The sequence below is a fragment of the Nothobranchius furzeri genome, chromosome 3 (genome assembly GCF_043380555.1).
Source record: "Nothobranchius furzeri strain GRZ-AD chromosome 3, NfurGRZ-RIMD1, whole genome shotgun sequence".
Classification (NCBI taxonomy): domain Eukaryota; kingdom Metazoa; phylum Chordata; class Actinopteri; order Cyprinodontiformes; family Nothobranchiidae; genus Nothobranchius; species Nothobranchius furzeri.
The window spans coordinates 64985383-65000410 of NC_091743.1; the positions used below are offsets into that span (position 1 = coordinate 64985383).

Sequence of the window (15028 nt, forward strand, 5' to 3'; positions counted from 1 at the left end):
GTTAGTGGCAGAGCACGGACAGGTCGACATGCATGTGTCAGTGAATTAAAATGCCCCCCCCCCCCCCCCCCCCGATGTTCTTTCCAGACTCGCTTTTTTTTACGTCCCCCTGACCAGAACTGACCTTTGTGCCTTTGTGCCCCAGTGTCCTTCACGGTAAAACATCATTTCCCAAGTTCATACAACAGAGCAGCTTTTTTAAATGGTATTTAGATTGAAGAACAGAAACAGCATTTAGAGAAAAGACCAGTGGGATGAGGAAGCTCCACTCCCCATTGGTCTCACCATGCCGCCACTCTTGCTCCAGACTGCACTTCCTCCCCAGGATAGGGGTACACTTAGGAACCCACACCCTGCTGATTGATTACGTTTCAAGGAAGAGAGCGAGAATCCCTTTTAGATCACCAGAGCACAATAAAAGATGGGACAGAGAGTGAGAAAGAGAAGCAGAGGAGCAATAAATCATGGTGTGATTTTCTCTTTGTGCACACTAGTCGTGTGATTAATGACACGGCGCTTTAGGGCCTGTCAGCACGTCTAATTGGAGAACATCGGTCATCATTAACATGGCACGCTGAGGCCGAGACAGTGATGCACCCCTGACCCGCTCATCAGCAAACCTATAACCTCCTAAAACCAGTGGCATAAATGAAGCAGAGGTCATTCCTCTCTGAGCCCTCACCAGTCGTCCACGCCCATTTCCTCTGACTCTTTATTGAAGCTAGCATACTCCTGTGCTATTTACAACATGTCAGGAAAAACTGCTTCAAAGTAAAGGTAAGTAATGGCTGATTCTCCTCCCTTTTGCTTCTCCCTGTTAATTTCTCCTCCTGTCACTGTTTCCTTGATAGAAATGTGCACTGTAATATGCAAGAGCATGACTGATGTTTACTTTAATTAGAAATACATGTTATTTGCCAACTTCAGGTATACCTTCTGGCTTTATTCTGTGCTATTAACTTGAAACATGAGTATGGAGACCCACTAGAGCCAGGTGTGGAAATAAAATCAGAGCCTGCGGTTTGAGATGATCGTAAATGATACACACTTCTAATTTAACATCAACAAAACACCTAAAAGTTGGAGGTTTTCATACTCGTTCATATTGACGACATTAAATAAAGTAGTTTGGTGTGATTATTTGTAGAAGGTTTCTAAGCAGCTGGTGTTGTGTTGACATTTGTTCCTCTGTTTGAAATCTCCTCCCACAGCTTGTTTCTAAAAACCCAACGCAACACGGCCTGCTGCACATCCAGCTCAAAGCACATTTGGTTTACTTTTCTATGGTTGGACGCTTATCTAAAATTATTGACAGAACACTTTTTTGGGGGGATCAGACTCTAAACCTGGAATACTTCTTTAAAGCAGTGTCCTATCCTGGTCCTCAAGGGCCAATATTCTACTTGTTTGAGATGCTTCTCTACTCCAACACACCTAATTTAATTTCTAAGCATACTAATTTATTTACAGTTCACCGTCAATTGCAATTAGGTTACCAACTTCTCTCCCCAACACCAACCCTGTCTCTGGCTTAGGAAAAGACCTAGCATGAAAAGTATTTTTTGTAAATTAAGTTAATAATTATCCTCAAATTCTGTTGATATTAACAAAATTGCCAATATGTGGGCTCTATTTGTCATGACTTAAAGGTGCAGTATGTAAGAATTTAGTGAGAATTTTACAGTGAGGATATATATATATATATATATATATATATATATATATATATATATTGCAAATATATATATATATATATATATATATATATATATATATATATATATATATATATAGGATAGATCATTACACATGTAGAAAACTTCTCTCAAGTGTTTTCCTTTCCTTTATGAAATTATACTGTCTCTTCTGTTTTTTTGCAGCGAGGCTTCATCTCTAAAATTCCCCCGGCTCGTCCCAATGACAGTTTGTAATTGTATTTTAATAGTCAATTAAAGTTAGCCCATCAATCAGCTGCTGCTGTGGACATGGGGGGTGGGGGTGGGTGGGTTAATTCCTATCCCTCAAAACAACAAAAAAAGAAAAAATAAACTAAACTGTTTTCATTCGTGTCAGATCCAATTAACCCGTCAAAACAGAGAGAGCAAATTTACATCATTCAGGATCACTTAATGGCTTTTGAAGAGCATAAATGAATGAGAATCTTCTGAAATGGGGATTTCATTTTACAAATGTTTTTGACGACTCAAGAAGAGAGAAAGGGATGGCAGACTTACACCTTACCGAAGTTAATTTAACAAATTCTGCTTTTTCCCCTTTCTTTTGATCTGTAAGGGTTTACTAATGACATCAACCAAAGCTTTAGTGAACACACACCTTAATATCAAATTATAAATATGCTCATGAGCTGAGTCAGACTGTAGGATTATTTCAAGCTGTCATTTATTTTCTTAAATCTCAACATCACTTAATTCTACAGATTTCAATGTTTCATTTTTTGATGATTTGTTTAAAGTTTAATCCCAAATACAATATGTGCAAGATTTCAAACCATCGGTAGTAGACAATAGCTGAAATAGTTTAAATATTAGACTGGTATTGGTGGTTTCCAGCAATAGAGATGAATGAACCTGTTGTTGGTGGTGGGAAGCAAAGCAATGATTAAGTGGTGCTGTTTGCTAGTTATTGTTGGGGTTAATTTACCTGGCTCTTTGTATCTCTGTGATTGTTATCGGGACCAATAATGAGTCTGTGTGTTTGGTATCTGCTCTGATACCTGCTGCTGTTGTCTGATTGGAGGAGAAAGGAGACAACCATTTAATCTGAGGGCATGCAGCAGTAAGGAATAACTGCTATTTCTGTGCTTACCCAAGCTGAGTCATGAAGAACGATTTTAAATGTAACAAACTGCAGAGCAACATGTTAATCCGCTGCCCTTTGTTAGTCATTTTTAAAACCAGTTTCTGTTTTGTTTGCTGACTCAGGTTTGTGTGTGTGTGTTTTGTATGCCCGCATATGTTTCAGCAGACAGAGGATGACGAAGACTTAAGTGTGCTGGAGAGCTTGTCCTCGTCCTCGCTGGAGCTGGAGTTTGTCGATGATCCCAATTTTAAAAACAAGGTCAACTACTCCTCCAGTGCTGTCCAGATTCCCACAGACATCTACAAAGGCTGTAAGTAAATGTGTCATCAGTCTTGTGATTATACATTTAGCATATTAGTAAATATTAGGGGTGGGACTCGATTTAAAAATTAATCTAATTAATTACAGGCTTTGTAATTTATTAATCTTGATTAATCTAATTTTAATCTCTCCTTTTTTATTAAGCATTATTTTAACGAGGCACAGATGACATACTCACACTTTAATGAGTGTATTTCTGTAACCATTAGGTCTGTTTGATTGCTTTGGTCCTATTAGAAAGGTAACCAGTGTGGGATTTGTAGGGATGTGTAAATAATAGTAAATGTGTTATCGAGGAAGGGTAAACGGACTTGGAACATTGTTGTGTACTGAACTGAACACTAGGTGGTAGCAGAACACTGCTAATATATGTACAGAGGTGTAGTGTAGAGTTCAGGGGAAGTTCTGCTGAGGGTTACAAGATGAATGATGCATGTATGCTCACCCCTCCTGCTGTAATAAAAATCATATGGATAAAGTTACTGCCTGCCTGCTTCTACCAACTAGAAAACATAACAGTAAAAGATTGTAGAACATGTAAAAAGGTTTATGGTCTTTTTGCCCAAGATCTACAGTTTTTTTTTTTAGAAGTGCAGCTTGATCACATGTATTCATTCATAGGGCATATATTTTGATGCTAGACTTTTCCGCCCTAGAACTGGGGGACGCCTGGGCCAAGAGGTAATTTTTTTAAATTCTAATTCATTAATTGGAATTAACGTGTTATGTTCCAAGCCCTAGTAAATACATACATATAAAAATATTACTTGTGTTTGTTTCTTCAAATGTTGAATTCAGGTGGGTTTTCGTGTCATTGATGGTGGGAAGTTAGCATGATTTGACCTCAATCTGTTAAATTGTCAACACAGATGCATGATTTTAGTTGACATATACACTCTCCTACCAATTCTGCACCATGTGTGACTTTCCCAGGCCGTTACTCTTTATGCCATACGCTCCTGCCTTGCAGACATTACACCTTCTACATTCTGCATCTTCTGAGCGTATAAAGCGGTCCAAGTCGTGTTGTTTCATGGACCCTGATTTCTATCCACCTATAACCTTTTGGACACTCAAGGAAAGTCTCTCAAAAAACAACAACAAAGCCCAGAAACATGCAGACAGACAGATATTTTTCTCCCCTTCAGTTATTGTCTTACTGGTTGCCTTCTCCATCGAAGAGGCAAGGCATGGCACCTGTCTGTAACAATGCCTGCCAGCTGTGTCTCCAGACGATCCTTGTCAGAAAAGACACTCTCGGTTCAGGAGGAGATGTCAAAGGCCAACGCTAACTCACAATAGAGTAATCAAGCTTGCACATTGTTCCCGCAGCCATTTTGTGGCAGCTCTGGTTCCCCCGTCTGAGGATAGGAGCCTCAGAATAAAGGGCTCTTGATTGAAGCTGGTGGAATCTGAAAGAGTAGAGAGGCACAGTGCATGGAATTAGGTTTTTTTTTCGTTCTCTCTCTCTGCTCTGTGGAAAATGTTTACCATTAATGTTGCTTGGTTAGCTCCCATAGCGCGGTCTGCGGAGCTAAGATTGCCAACTGCAGATTCTGTGCTTGCCCTGTTATGGACATGTGTGCTGTGTTGTAGTTGTTGATAAATAAGCAATTGAAAAATGTTTTGCTGCACAAATGTAAAATCATTCCTAGAGTTCCTCAGGGATTAAGCTACAGGTCCCAAACACAAACACACACTCCAAGTAAAGTATTTCTTATACTCTCCACGCACAAAAGATGGGAAATCCGGGCTTTAAGTCACCTTTGAGCCTCTCGTTTAATTTTTTGGGAACATTAAGTTCTTATCCTAAAGCAGAGAGGTGTGTATTGGTAAGAGTGTGGATATCACAATACGGGGGAGACAATACAATATATTGAGAAACCAAAAGCCAGAAGATTGTTGCAATTTTTTTAATAGAATTAAACTGTAAGTAAATGTGTCATCGGTCCGGGCTCAGAGTAGATTTGCTGCTCCTCCACATCAAGAAGAGCCATTTGAGATGGCTCGGGCATCTGGTCAGGATGCCTCCTGGACGACTCCCTGGTGAGGTTTTCCGGGCACGTCCAACCAGGAAGAGCCCTAAAGGTAGACCCAGGACATGTTGGAGGGACTACGTCTCTCAGCTGGCCAGGAAACACCTTGGGATTCCCCCGGAAGAGCTGGCCCAAGTGGCTGGGGTGAGGGAAGTCTGGGCCTCTTGGCTACTGCCCCCTTGACCCGACTCCAGATCAGCGGAGGAAAATGGATGGATGGATGGGTGGATTATTGGATGGATGGATGGATGGATGGATGGACGGTAAAACTCAGACAAAACACTTTGAGCATTATCACATTGTTCCGTCAGATATAAAGTAATAAAAACTGCTGCCATCTAGAAGTCAGAGTTTGAATTACACTTCACAAAAGAAATCCAGTAATTGTTTGCAAGTAAATTCTCAATTAGAACGTGATACACTACTTTACAATATAGATTCAGAATCTTAACATATTGTGATATTTCAGCATTTCCATATTTTACTACATCCCTCTCAAGCATCTGCAGACATTTAAAGACATTCGTAGCTTTTAGGAATCAATACAGGCTGGGTAAATTTGCAAACGTAAGCTGTTAACCAATGAAATTTGAGCATTTCGATTTTGTACCAATCTCAGTTGGCTGGTGGCAAACTAGCTCTCCCACTTCCTGTCTCCGGGGTTTACTCCTTGGTCCCTGAGTTGTTGTTTTTATTTTCTTATAATTTCTTCTCGGTCTTGGATGACAGTTCGTATTTCATTCCAGGATTTTGCAAACCATCTACAACTGACTCTTACATAGTTTAGAAACGGCACTAAGAGACACTTCTGTGCATGGACGTAATTTTCTCTTTAGAAGGGGGGGGGGGGGGGGGGCGGTCCTTACAGTCTGTTCTAATGGGAAACAGGCTTCAACACAAATGGTTGTTTTCTGCTTGGTCCTAGAGCTCAACCAGTGTCAATTTAATATGGTGTAATATTGTTTTTGGATGGTAAAAAGTGCAGGGGTCAAAGCTTGACTTTGGAAAAAGTGGGGAGGACATGTCCCCCCTGTCCCCCCCCCCCCCCCCCCCCCCCCCAAAATTACGTCCATGCTTCTGTGTGTGAATGTTTGATCCTCCTCCTCCTCACACTGAGCCCTTTGGACTTTCTGACTATGTACTGTTGGCTGATCTCCGGAGTGCTGTCAGACATTTTGTGTGTTGGGACAAAGAAGTTATGAGCAGCAGTAAATAATGATAACTAGCAGTAGCAGGAAGAGGTTTTGGCAAGTCATATTACATCTGGGAAGGTTCACAGCTGCTTATCCTGAGAAGGTGTATGTGTGTGTTTCAGCAAGTAAAGTAAACCGGTTTGATGTCAGAACAACATCAAATACCGTAATTTCCAGACTATAGAGCGCACCTCAATATAAGACGCACCAACTAAAAAAAGGTTTTCTACACACACACGCCGCACTCAAATACAAGCCGCAGCGCAGCAGCCACATGCAGGTCTCTGGCGCACAGCGCATGTATGGCTATAACATAAGATAATTAGACAGAAAGACGCTACACGGAGGTTTTTCGTTGTTGTTTTAATTCAACAAAACGAATTTTAAACACGGGTGAACGTGCCTGCAAGTTTAGAAAAGAAAACAGCACTAATAGCATTCATATTTCTGGATGGTTATAAAATAAAAACACAACTGACACGTTATTACCGGTAATTTGCATGCATGTTTAGAAGAAAAGAACACAGCATTAATAAGTCCTGGATCATTAGAAAATAAAAACTGCACACAAAACACACCTGGTTAGTAAATAAAACACACTTGCCTACCAGAAAATGTCATTCGCTCTCATCTTCCTCTTGCGCACTAAAGCCATTAAAGTCCTCTTCTTCAGTGTCAGAGTTGAACAGCCTCAGAAGAGCTTCGTCACATACCTTTTCTGTGGCGATGTCAGTGTCGCTGTCCGTGTTGCTGTCGTCCTCCCCGGGTCAAGCTGGCTTGAATGAGTTCTTCCCGCTGCCGTCTCCAGCGCTGAACCATGGATTCATTCATGCCAAGCTTACGTGTGGCAGCACTGTTTCCCTCCTTCACTGCCAGATCGATGGCCTTCAACTTAAATGCGGCAACATATGAACTCATGCATGTAGTTACCATGATGAGGGGGTATGGATTTGAAAAAAATTCTTCGTCGTGCCGGCTGCTTGCATGTGCTAAATTAAAATGAGCACTTTCTTCGATTTCCACTTTTGACTTCCACCTGTTTCACTTTCTGCTGAAGCGCCCCCTGCAGGTGAAGGAAAATCTTCAGTAAAGCCGCACCTCATTATAAGCCACATGGTTCAAAGCGTGGGAAAAAAGTATCGGTTTATAGTCCGGAAAGTACGGTAAATAAAACCTGTTTTGTCACAACCAGTCAGCTACCTGTTACTCAAAGTTAAAAACAGACAAGGAGATAAATCTGGACTTTTGAATACCCATCCACTATAGTTTATGACATTGTTACTCTCTCTATAACCTGTACACGGCTGGATTGTTGCGCTTTAGAACATCTTTCTTCAGTGTGAAGATGATCATGACACACACTTTCCTAAATCCCAATGAAATGCAGCTATGCAAACACGATACTGACAGAGGGTTTGAGTTGTATCCTACACCTGATTTCAGGATTGGCTCTGGATTGTCAATGACCAATGTCTTCCAATGTGCACAAGCCTCAAATCATAGCTAAGCTATCTTAAAGACCTTGCCAAGTTTTAGAACATCCATATCTTGTCATGTTGAGATCAGGAGGGTTGGACCCAATATGCTGAACCCCAGGTAGACAAGAGGCAGGAGTGGAGATAAAATTTAAATCCATTAAGGATGAAAAACCAAATAAACATCCAAAAGGGCAGGAAGACAAAACCGATTATCAAAACGATGCGAAGAGCAAAACCAAAGCTCACTCTATGAGCAGAGAACTAGAGACCGGGGGGGGGGGGGGGGGGGGGGGGGGGGGGGGCGCAGAACAAAACAACGTTGACAACATCATTGATGTTGGACCGACAACACAGAGAGACACAGACAGGGTTATATACACAGGAGCTGGTTGATAGGAGACGAGGGACAGATGTGTGGGGAATTGGGCACAGGTGAAAACAATAAACTGAGGAGAAGCAGAAATAAGATGGGGAAGGTGTCAGCCTGGGAGTCATGACATATCTTGGCTGATTTGCAATGTAGTGGGGATATTTATCCTGTGTGAAGGGGGCCTTACACTCATTTCTCCTAATGAGTTTATACAGTGCTGGTGCTGTTATGCAGGACTTGGTCATATTAGAGGAGTTTCCAACCTCTCAACTTTTGCATAATTTTACCAGACTTTCATGGTATGTGTGTGTGTCCATTACCAACCGTGTACCTGTATTGTGGTATACTTAAAAATGGCCAAGTAGAGTAGCTGGGCGGGGCTTGTGGTTAACTCACGCTGATTGGTTGTAACTCAGTGGGAAATTATCCTGGCTGATGTTGCCAAATATTCGGCATTTGATAACGTAGAAGAGTTGCTGGTGAAGCACAGTGGAAGGAAAAGAATCAGCGATGACACTGCTTTAAACTCACCTTTACTAAAGTCCCAATACCGAAAGTAAAATGGGCCTGAAATCCCCCAACAAAGCCGTGGTTTCCGTTGTTTTGTGGTCTCCTACAGAGCACAGTGAAAAATGCTGTCATTGAACGCAGCTTTTTACGTCACATAACTGCTCTCCCCATGAAGGCATGGGGAGAGCAGTTATGTCAACTTCATTTGTTGAATGATGGCATACTTTGACAGAATTAAACTTTTTAATATTATTGTTGTTCGTGGACCACTTTTGGAGCCAATCCGTGACATCACTCACTGTCAAAATGGTTGCGATATGCTGACATCTTAGCAAAGTCCTGAAAGGGCTGATTTTGTTCGAAAGAACAGCTGAGAGGACCGAGCCATCATATGTGTTTCATTCACCCCCTCAGAGATGTCCAAGAACTCCCACGGTGTTGGAGGTTTTAGGTGTCCTGTTCAGGGTTCCTGGTAGCTGGTGCATTTCTCGACTGGTCAGCTTACCAGTCCAGTTTTTGCATTATAACTAACACGTGCCTTCCTTTTCATCTTGCTTATCCATTTTGATGCCTGTCATGGCGTGTCTGAAGGTTAAATGGAAAAGCAGCATTGGTAGAATTTTATTTAACTTTCTAAGGAGAACTTCCATCATGTTAGTGTTACAGGAGCTGCAGAGTTGGTAGGAAATGATGATTTTCTTTTTAGGTGTCATGCTCTCCTCTGCATCCAGCATCCGGAGTCTGCAGGGCAGTTTGGAGAAGATGTCCAGGGAAACTAATGTGAGCAAATTGTTGTCCTCTGGGTCATGATGGGTCTGAATCTGCAAAATATATGTGGGTTTAATAATATCAGAGGAAAGGCAGCGTGAGTGGGAAGAGTCTGTGCTCGTTCCTTGGGGGGAGAAGAGAAAATCAAACTGTCAGAAGAACAGAACAGAGTCCAAAACGCCGTGATGCTAGTCTGTGCTTGTGCGTTGCACATACACTCATAGAGTATCTTCTATCTGATTTGTGTGAGTTGTTTCCACGCTGAAGGAATTGCATTTTATCTTAAAAACTGCATCTTGAATTGATAAACAACTCTAAGTGAATATCAGGAACTGACAGAATGGAATAGATAAACTGAAACTTAACTGTTGAGGAAAGGGGAATAGACACCCATTTGTATAGATTTGTTTATTTTCTTGGTATGATCCTTTTAGCAACTCAATGAGGCGATGTGTGTGCTTTGGTTTGATTTGTCTGCGAGGCCCCATGTCCATTTATTGAGATTGAGAGTGCTCCCTAAGTGTCGTAATGAACCATTTTATAATTTATCATCCCACCGCTGATGTCTACCGCCAAGTCTGCAAACTTTCTAAATAGCGCTGTTCAAACATTTGTGCTGTTTTTGTCTCATCATCATTGCTTATTACAAAATGGACATTGCAACAGAGCCACGGAGGAATAAACCCACGTGAATGGTGTTATCGAAAGAGTTTTACTCTCTCAATGAACATTTCTGGAGTAGAGGAAGAGCTGTGAGGGTATAAACTGGAAATTAGTCATAAAAAAGTATGAGAAAGATAAAAGAATACACTGAAAAATCTCTGGTGACTTTTAGGGATGGGGTGGAACCTCTCTTTAGTACCAAACATCTAATCACAGATAAAAGATTCTAATCAAACTGGGACATACTACTACTGCGTGAACATTATGTCAAATTAGAATTTCACAGGCTGATGAGTCAGCTTTTTCTAAAGAGAAAAATGATAATTAAGTGTGCATGGTGCTTATAATATAAGAAGTGTTTGACTTTTAACCAGCAGGAAATTAAGAAAAAAACGTTAGTGAATGGGCAACGTTTAAATCTGCTGCAGGGAGCCTTTTTTTCCAGTTGTCTGTTGTTCTCGTGTCGAACTTAGCTATCAGCACTGAATGATAACTAGCTAAATATGAGCATATTAAAGGGTAGGGTTTAATTTTTATGTGTGTGTTTTGGCTGATTAACTCACACACCCACCATCCTTTACACACGCACATGTAGGGTTTAGGAAATTGAGTGCTTTAAGAGCTCCAATAAGCTGTGATACTCTATCTAAATATAGAATATCAACCCTGCTTGGTCTTTACGGTGTTTAATCAGAAGATTCTAGGATTCTTTATTTATTAGGGGATTGTACACACTTCGTTTTGATTCAGAAAATAGTCAGGTTTATAAAAGGAAGAATTTATTTTACCAACAATTAAAACATGACAAGTTAACTAACATTTACTGTGATGGATGGAACTAGATGTGATGTATGAACCTATGTGTGAATGCGATGTTAGTCAGAACTTCTGTATCTGGGAGAGCTGAGTTACAGATGTAAACGAATTTGGTTTGTGTTAAGCTATGAAGTTGGTTATTATCAAAAACACATCAGACGCTCTCTGTGTGTCTACTTCACCCGTTTTCGGAGACCCTCTTTGTGGATCCGAAGTTCAGAGAGTTCGGCTGACCTCTGGCACCAAAGGGCTGTAGAGTATCGTGGCACCGACTCTTCAGTCCAGAGATGTCTCGGGTCACAACAGATGGACGGAACCGCGCGTCTGGGACTCTGAAGGAGTCTAAACAATATCAGCTTGTTCTGCAGGAACTGTTTGCTTTATCAGCTTCGCAGGTGCAAAAAGGTTTTGACGACATGTCAAAAGCTTTGATGGTTAAAGAGGGTTTTGCTTCAAATGGCCAGTCTGAAGCTTTCTCTAGAACTGAGGAAAAAAACCAGAGTGATCTGGTTTTAATGTTCTCATGTTATGATTTGTGTAGCCAACCAGAGGTTGACAAGTTTGAGGAATATTACCAAGAGTCTCAGAAACACGCCTTCTTTGATACCGGAGGCTCTGATCTGGGTAAAGGACTATCTATGTGTCATGAGTTTAACTTAACTTTACTTTGTCCTTGTGTGAGTGCAGATGGTGATGACCTTGTCATATAAACATGCTGGAACATATTTCAATCACTGTAATCATAACATAACATTCATTTCAATCTTCAATCATTGAGCACAGATTCATGAAACATTTCATTATATTATAGTTATTATAAGTAGCAATAAACAAATGTTTATTTAATGATTATCTAGTTTATAAGTTGTAGAAGGTCATATCTGATTTAGGAAATCCAGGCTGCTTATGTTCCTTATATGGAGGCATGAAGAGTCCTGAAAGATTGGACCTTGAGGAGAGAACATTATTGTTGACATTTCGCTATCTGTGTTCAGAGCTGCAGGCTCTGAGCTCCAGCTGGTGGGATGGAGGCAGGCGGATTTAAAGGGAACACATGCAGTCTCGTGTCTCCTTTTTGACCAGATGTTGAATGGTCAAGCATTACCTACAAACTGACCATTGCTGGACATTACACACACACACTGACATGCCACAGCCCACCCCTTCGATACTTGCACAGCCACTTCTCCCTCCAAATTGATCCGATTGATTATCATTTCTTACTGTGCACCATACATTGCATGCACGGCATTAGATCTCTATCTGAAGTGAAATTTTTTTTTTGTGTTTAATTACTTAAACCAACTATCTTCCATAAACTAGCTGCTATTTTCTCCTACTTTCTGTCGGTTCCTCAACAAGTGGATTTGTTTCAGCTGCCTGGTTAAAAATAGCTGCTTTCATGCATCTGGAGACAAAGAGTCAACACTGGTTTGATACCTTTCTGCAGCTGAATTTCCATGTGAATATTATGCATATTTTGCCCCAACAGCCCCCCCCCCCCTGCCAAAAAATCACAAAAAATATTTTTTTTTACTGTAGCTGTCAAAAACAAGGGAGGTAATTAAGGGGACTGTTATGTTGAGGGGGTATGTAAGGAGTTGTGTCAAATAGAAGCGAAGTATAAGCTATTTAAAATGACAAGAGACAAAAGACATCCTAAGTTCTCCACCTGAACCGAGAGCATTACCTGCTGCTCTTTCATAGGCAGCTTTTATGTTGCTTGCAGAGCTTTCTGTGCTCTCCGGGTGGAAAAAATATTGAAATGAGAGTTTGTAATGTTTGCAGAAACTGAGTGCAACAGATACAGCAGATATGGAGCCAACACAACCCTGTTCTGAGTGAGATCTGGACAGAAGGAAAAAGATTTGCATCTGTCAGGTTTCACTTGATTCAGAAAGCCTCAAATGTTTAAAATGGATCTTCAGATTCGGCTTTACTGGAACTCCAGGGCCAAAGGCGTAGTTTGCTAGAAAGCCAGGATTTTTTTTTTCACACAAAGGAAGAACAAATAATAAATGGCAATAGTTTTGTTTCTGTCTCTTATTAAAAGTGCCAAGGTAAAAACATGAATGCTCGAATTTCTACTATTTGTCTGCTAGTTTTTTGCGTCATGATTTTTGATTTTCTTACCCACCTTTGTAGTGCAGCAGAAGCTCAGGAGATAGAGCGGGTTATCCAGTAATCGGAGGGTTGTCGCGCAAGACACTTAACCCACATTGCCTGCTGATGGTCAGAGGGACGGGGTGGTGCATGTGCTTGGCAACATCGCCTCTGTCAGTGTGCCCTAGGGTAGCTGTGGTTACACTGTAGCTCTTCACCATCAGTGTGTGAATGGGTGGGTGATACACTATAGTGTAAGTTAGCTTTCTTTTTTCAGATGATGAATTAATCTTTGGCAAATTTTTCCTTCTCCCAAACATTTATAAACTTAATACATAAACATCAAAACACATGATTTTATTTTATTTCACCCACTGCTCCTCTTAAGGCTATCAGACCCCAGCTTTTTGCCTGGCATGTGATCGTTGCATGTGAGAAACACAATGCGCAGGTGATAGCCTCTGTTATATTCGATGGGAGTGTTTCCGCCAGCTGTGAAGCGGCGTGTCTTGGGCGCATCCCAAAAGCATTGTGTCGTGTCTTTTGGGACTCGTTAAATTTACACTTTAAGCACCTCATGATTTTTATCTTGAGAGATGCTATAGAAAAGATCTTTTCATCTTTCTTCTACTTCGGGTCTATATTTACAATTCTGGTTTATGTTTACACTTCGAGTCTATATTTACACTTCAAGTCTATATTTACACTTCAAGTCCATATTTACACTTCAGGTTTATATTTACACTTCAAGTCTATATTTACACTTCAAGTCTATATTTACACTTCAAGTCCATCTTTACACTTCAGGTTTATATTTACACTTCAAGTCTATATTTACACTTCAAGTCCATCTTTACACTTCTGGTTTATATTTACACTTCAAGTCTATATTTACACTTCAAGTCTATATTTACACTTCAAGTCCATCTTTACACTTCAGGTTTATATTTACACTTCAAGTCTATATTTACTTACACTTCAAGTCCATCTTTACACTTCAGGTTTATATTTACACTTCAAGTCTATATTTACACTTCAAGTCCATCTTTACACTTCAGGTTTATATTTACACTTCAAGTCTATATTTACACTTCAGGTCTTTATTTACAATTATGTTCTATATTTACACTTCAGGTCTATATTGTAGCATAATGGATTTATGCTCTTTTATGAAAGAGAAACCATGCTACGTATTAATTCGGAATATTAATTTTAATAAATCAATAACCAAATTTTATATTGTTCAGAAGACTCAAAGGTTGTTTTCATCGATAAACTGACGATAATATCTGAGTGTCTGTGTTTCAGTTCAATGAGGAAACCAGTTTCACAATTAAAAGTTTTAATTCATCAAATTAAACTAATGATTTTGAAATTGACAAACAGGAAATACAATCAACATTGGTAACTTTGTGGGACAATCTTTTTAACAGTTGATATGCTGTTCTGGCTCAAATAGACCTTCTGATGAATTTATGAAGATTGAGAATGTTGTGAGTTGAATGCGTGTGTGAGTCTGATTTTGCTTCAGGAAGAACAGGTGTCTGAGTGAAGTGATGGTTTGGATAAACTTAGGTCTTATCAGAGAACTGCATCAAACGCTAAAACCGTGCTCTGTCTCACCGAACTCTTGTGGACCCTCTTTCGGATCCGGGCCGTGGAGGATGTTGTGGTTCATCCAGATGACACCGGCGGCTGACAGGAGACGTAGGTGTCGAACGGAACCGGTCCAGAGTTGCCCTCGGTACACGTGGATGGTAGAGCGTTTTATCGATGCGCTTTCTTAAGTTAATTCACTCAGAAATCAAAAGACTCGGTAATGAGTATTCGTTAGAAGTCGCGATTCAGCTATTCTGCCTGGCTTGGCAGAAACAGCGTGAAAGGGGGGAAGAACGAGCCAACAGGCTCTGCCCCCCCTTTGGTTTTCAGGTCTGTTCTCTTTCGTTGTCC

The 15028-nt window shown here is 40.6% G+C and overlaps 1 protein-coding gene across 4 annotated transcripts in view; it reads left to right on the forward strand.

The window, feature by feature from the left end:
* Window positions 1-15028, forward strand: part of cacna2d2a (calcium channel, voltage-dependent, alpha 2/delta subunit 2a) — a 214157-nt gene that overhangs the window by 119131 nt on the left and 79998 nt on the right. For 2 of the 4 annotated variants that reach the window (XM_070549925.1, XM_070549926.1), the window contains exon 6: window positions 2983-3130. In XM_070549925.1, the coding sequence (XP_070406026.1) occupies window positions 2983-3130 (148 nt within the window). The remainder of the gene's footprint in view (window positions 1-2982; window positions 3131-15028) is intronic. The other 2 variants (XM_054730345.2, XM_070549927.1) reach the window with 1 other exon arrangement.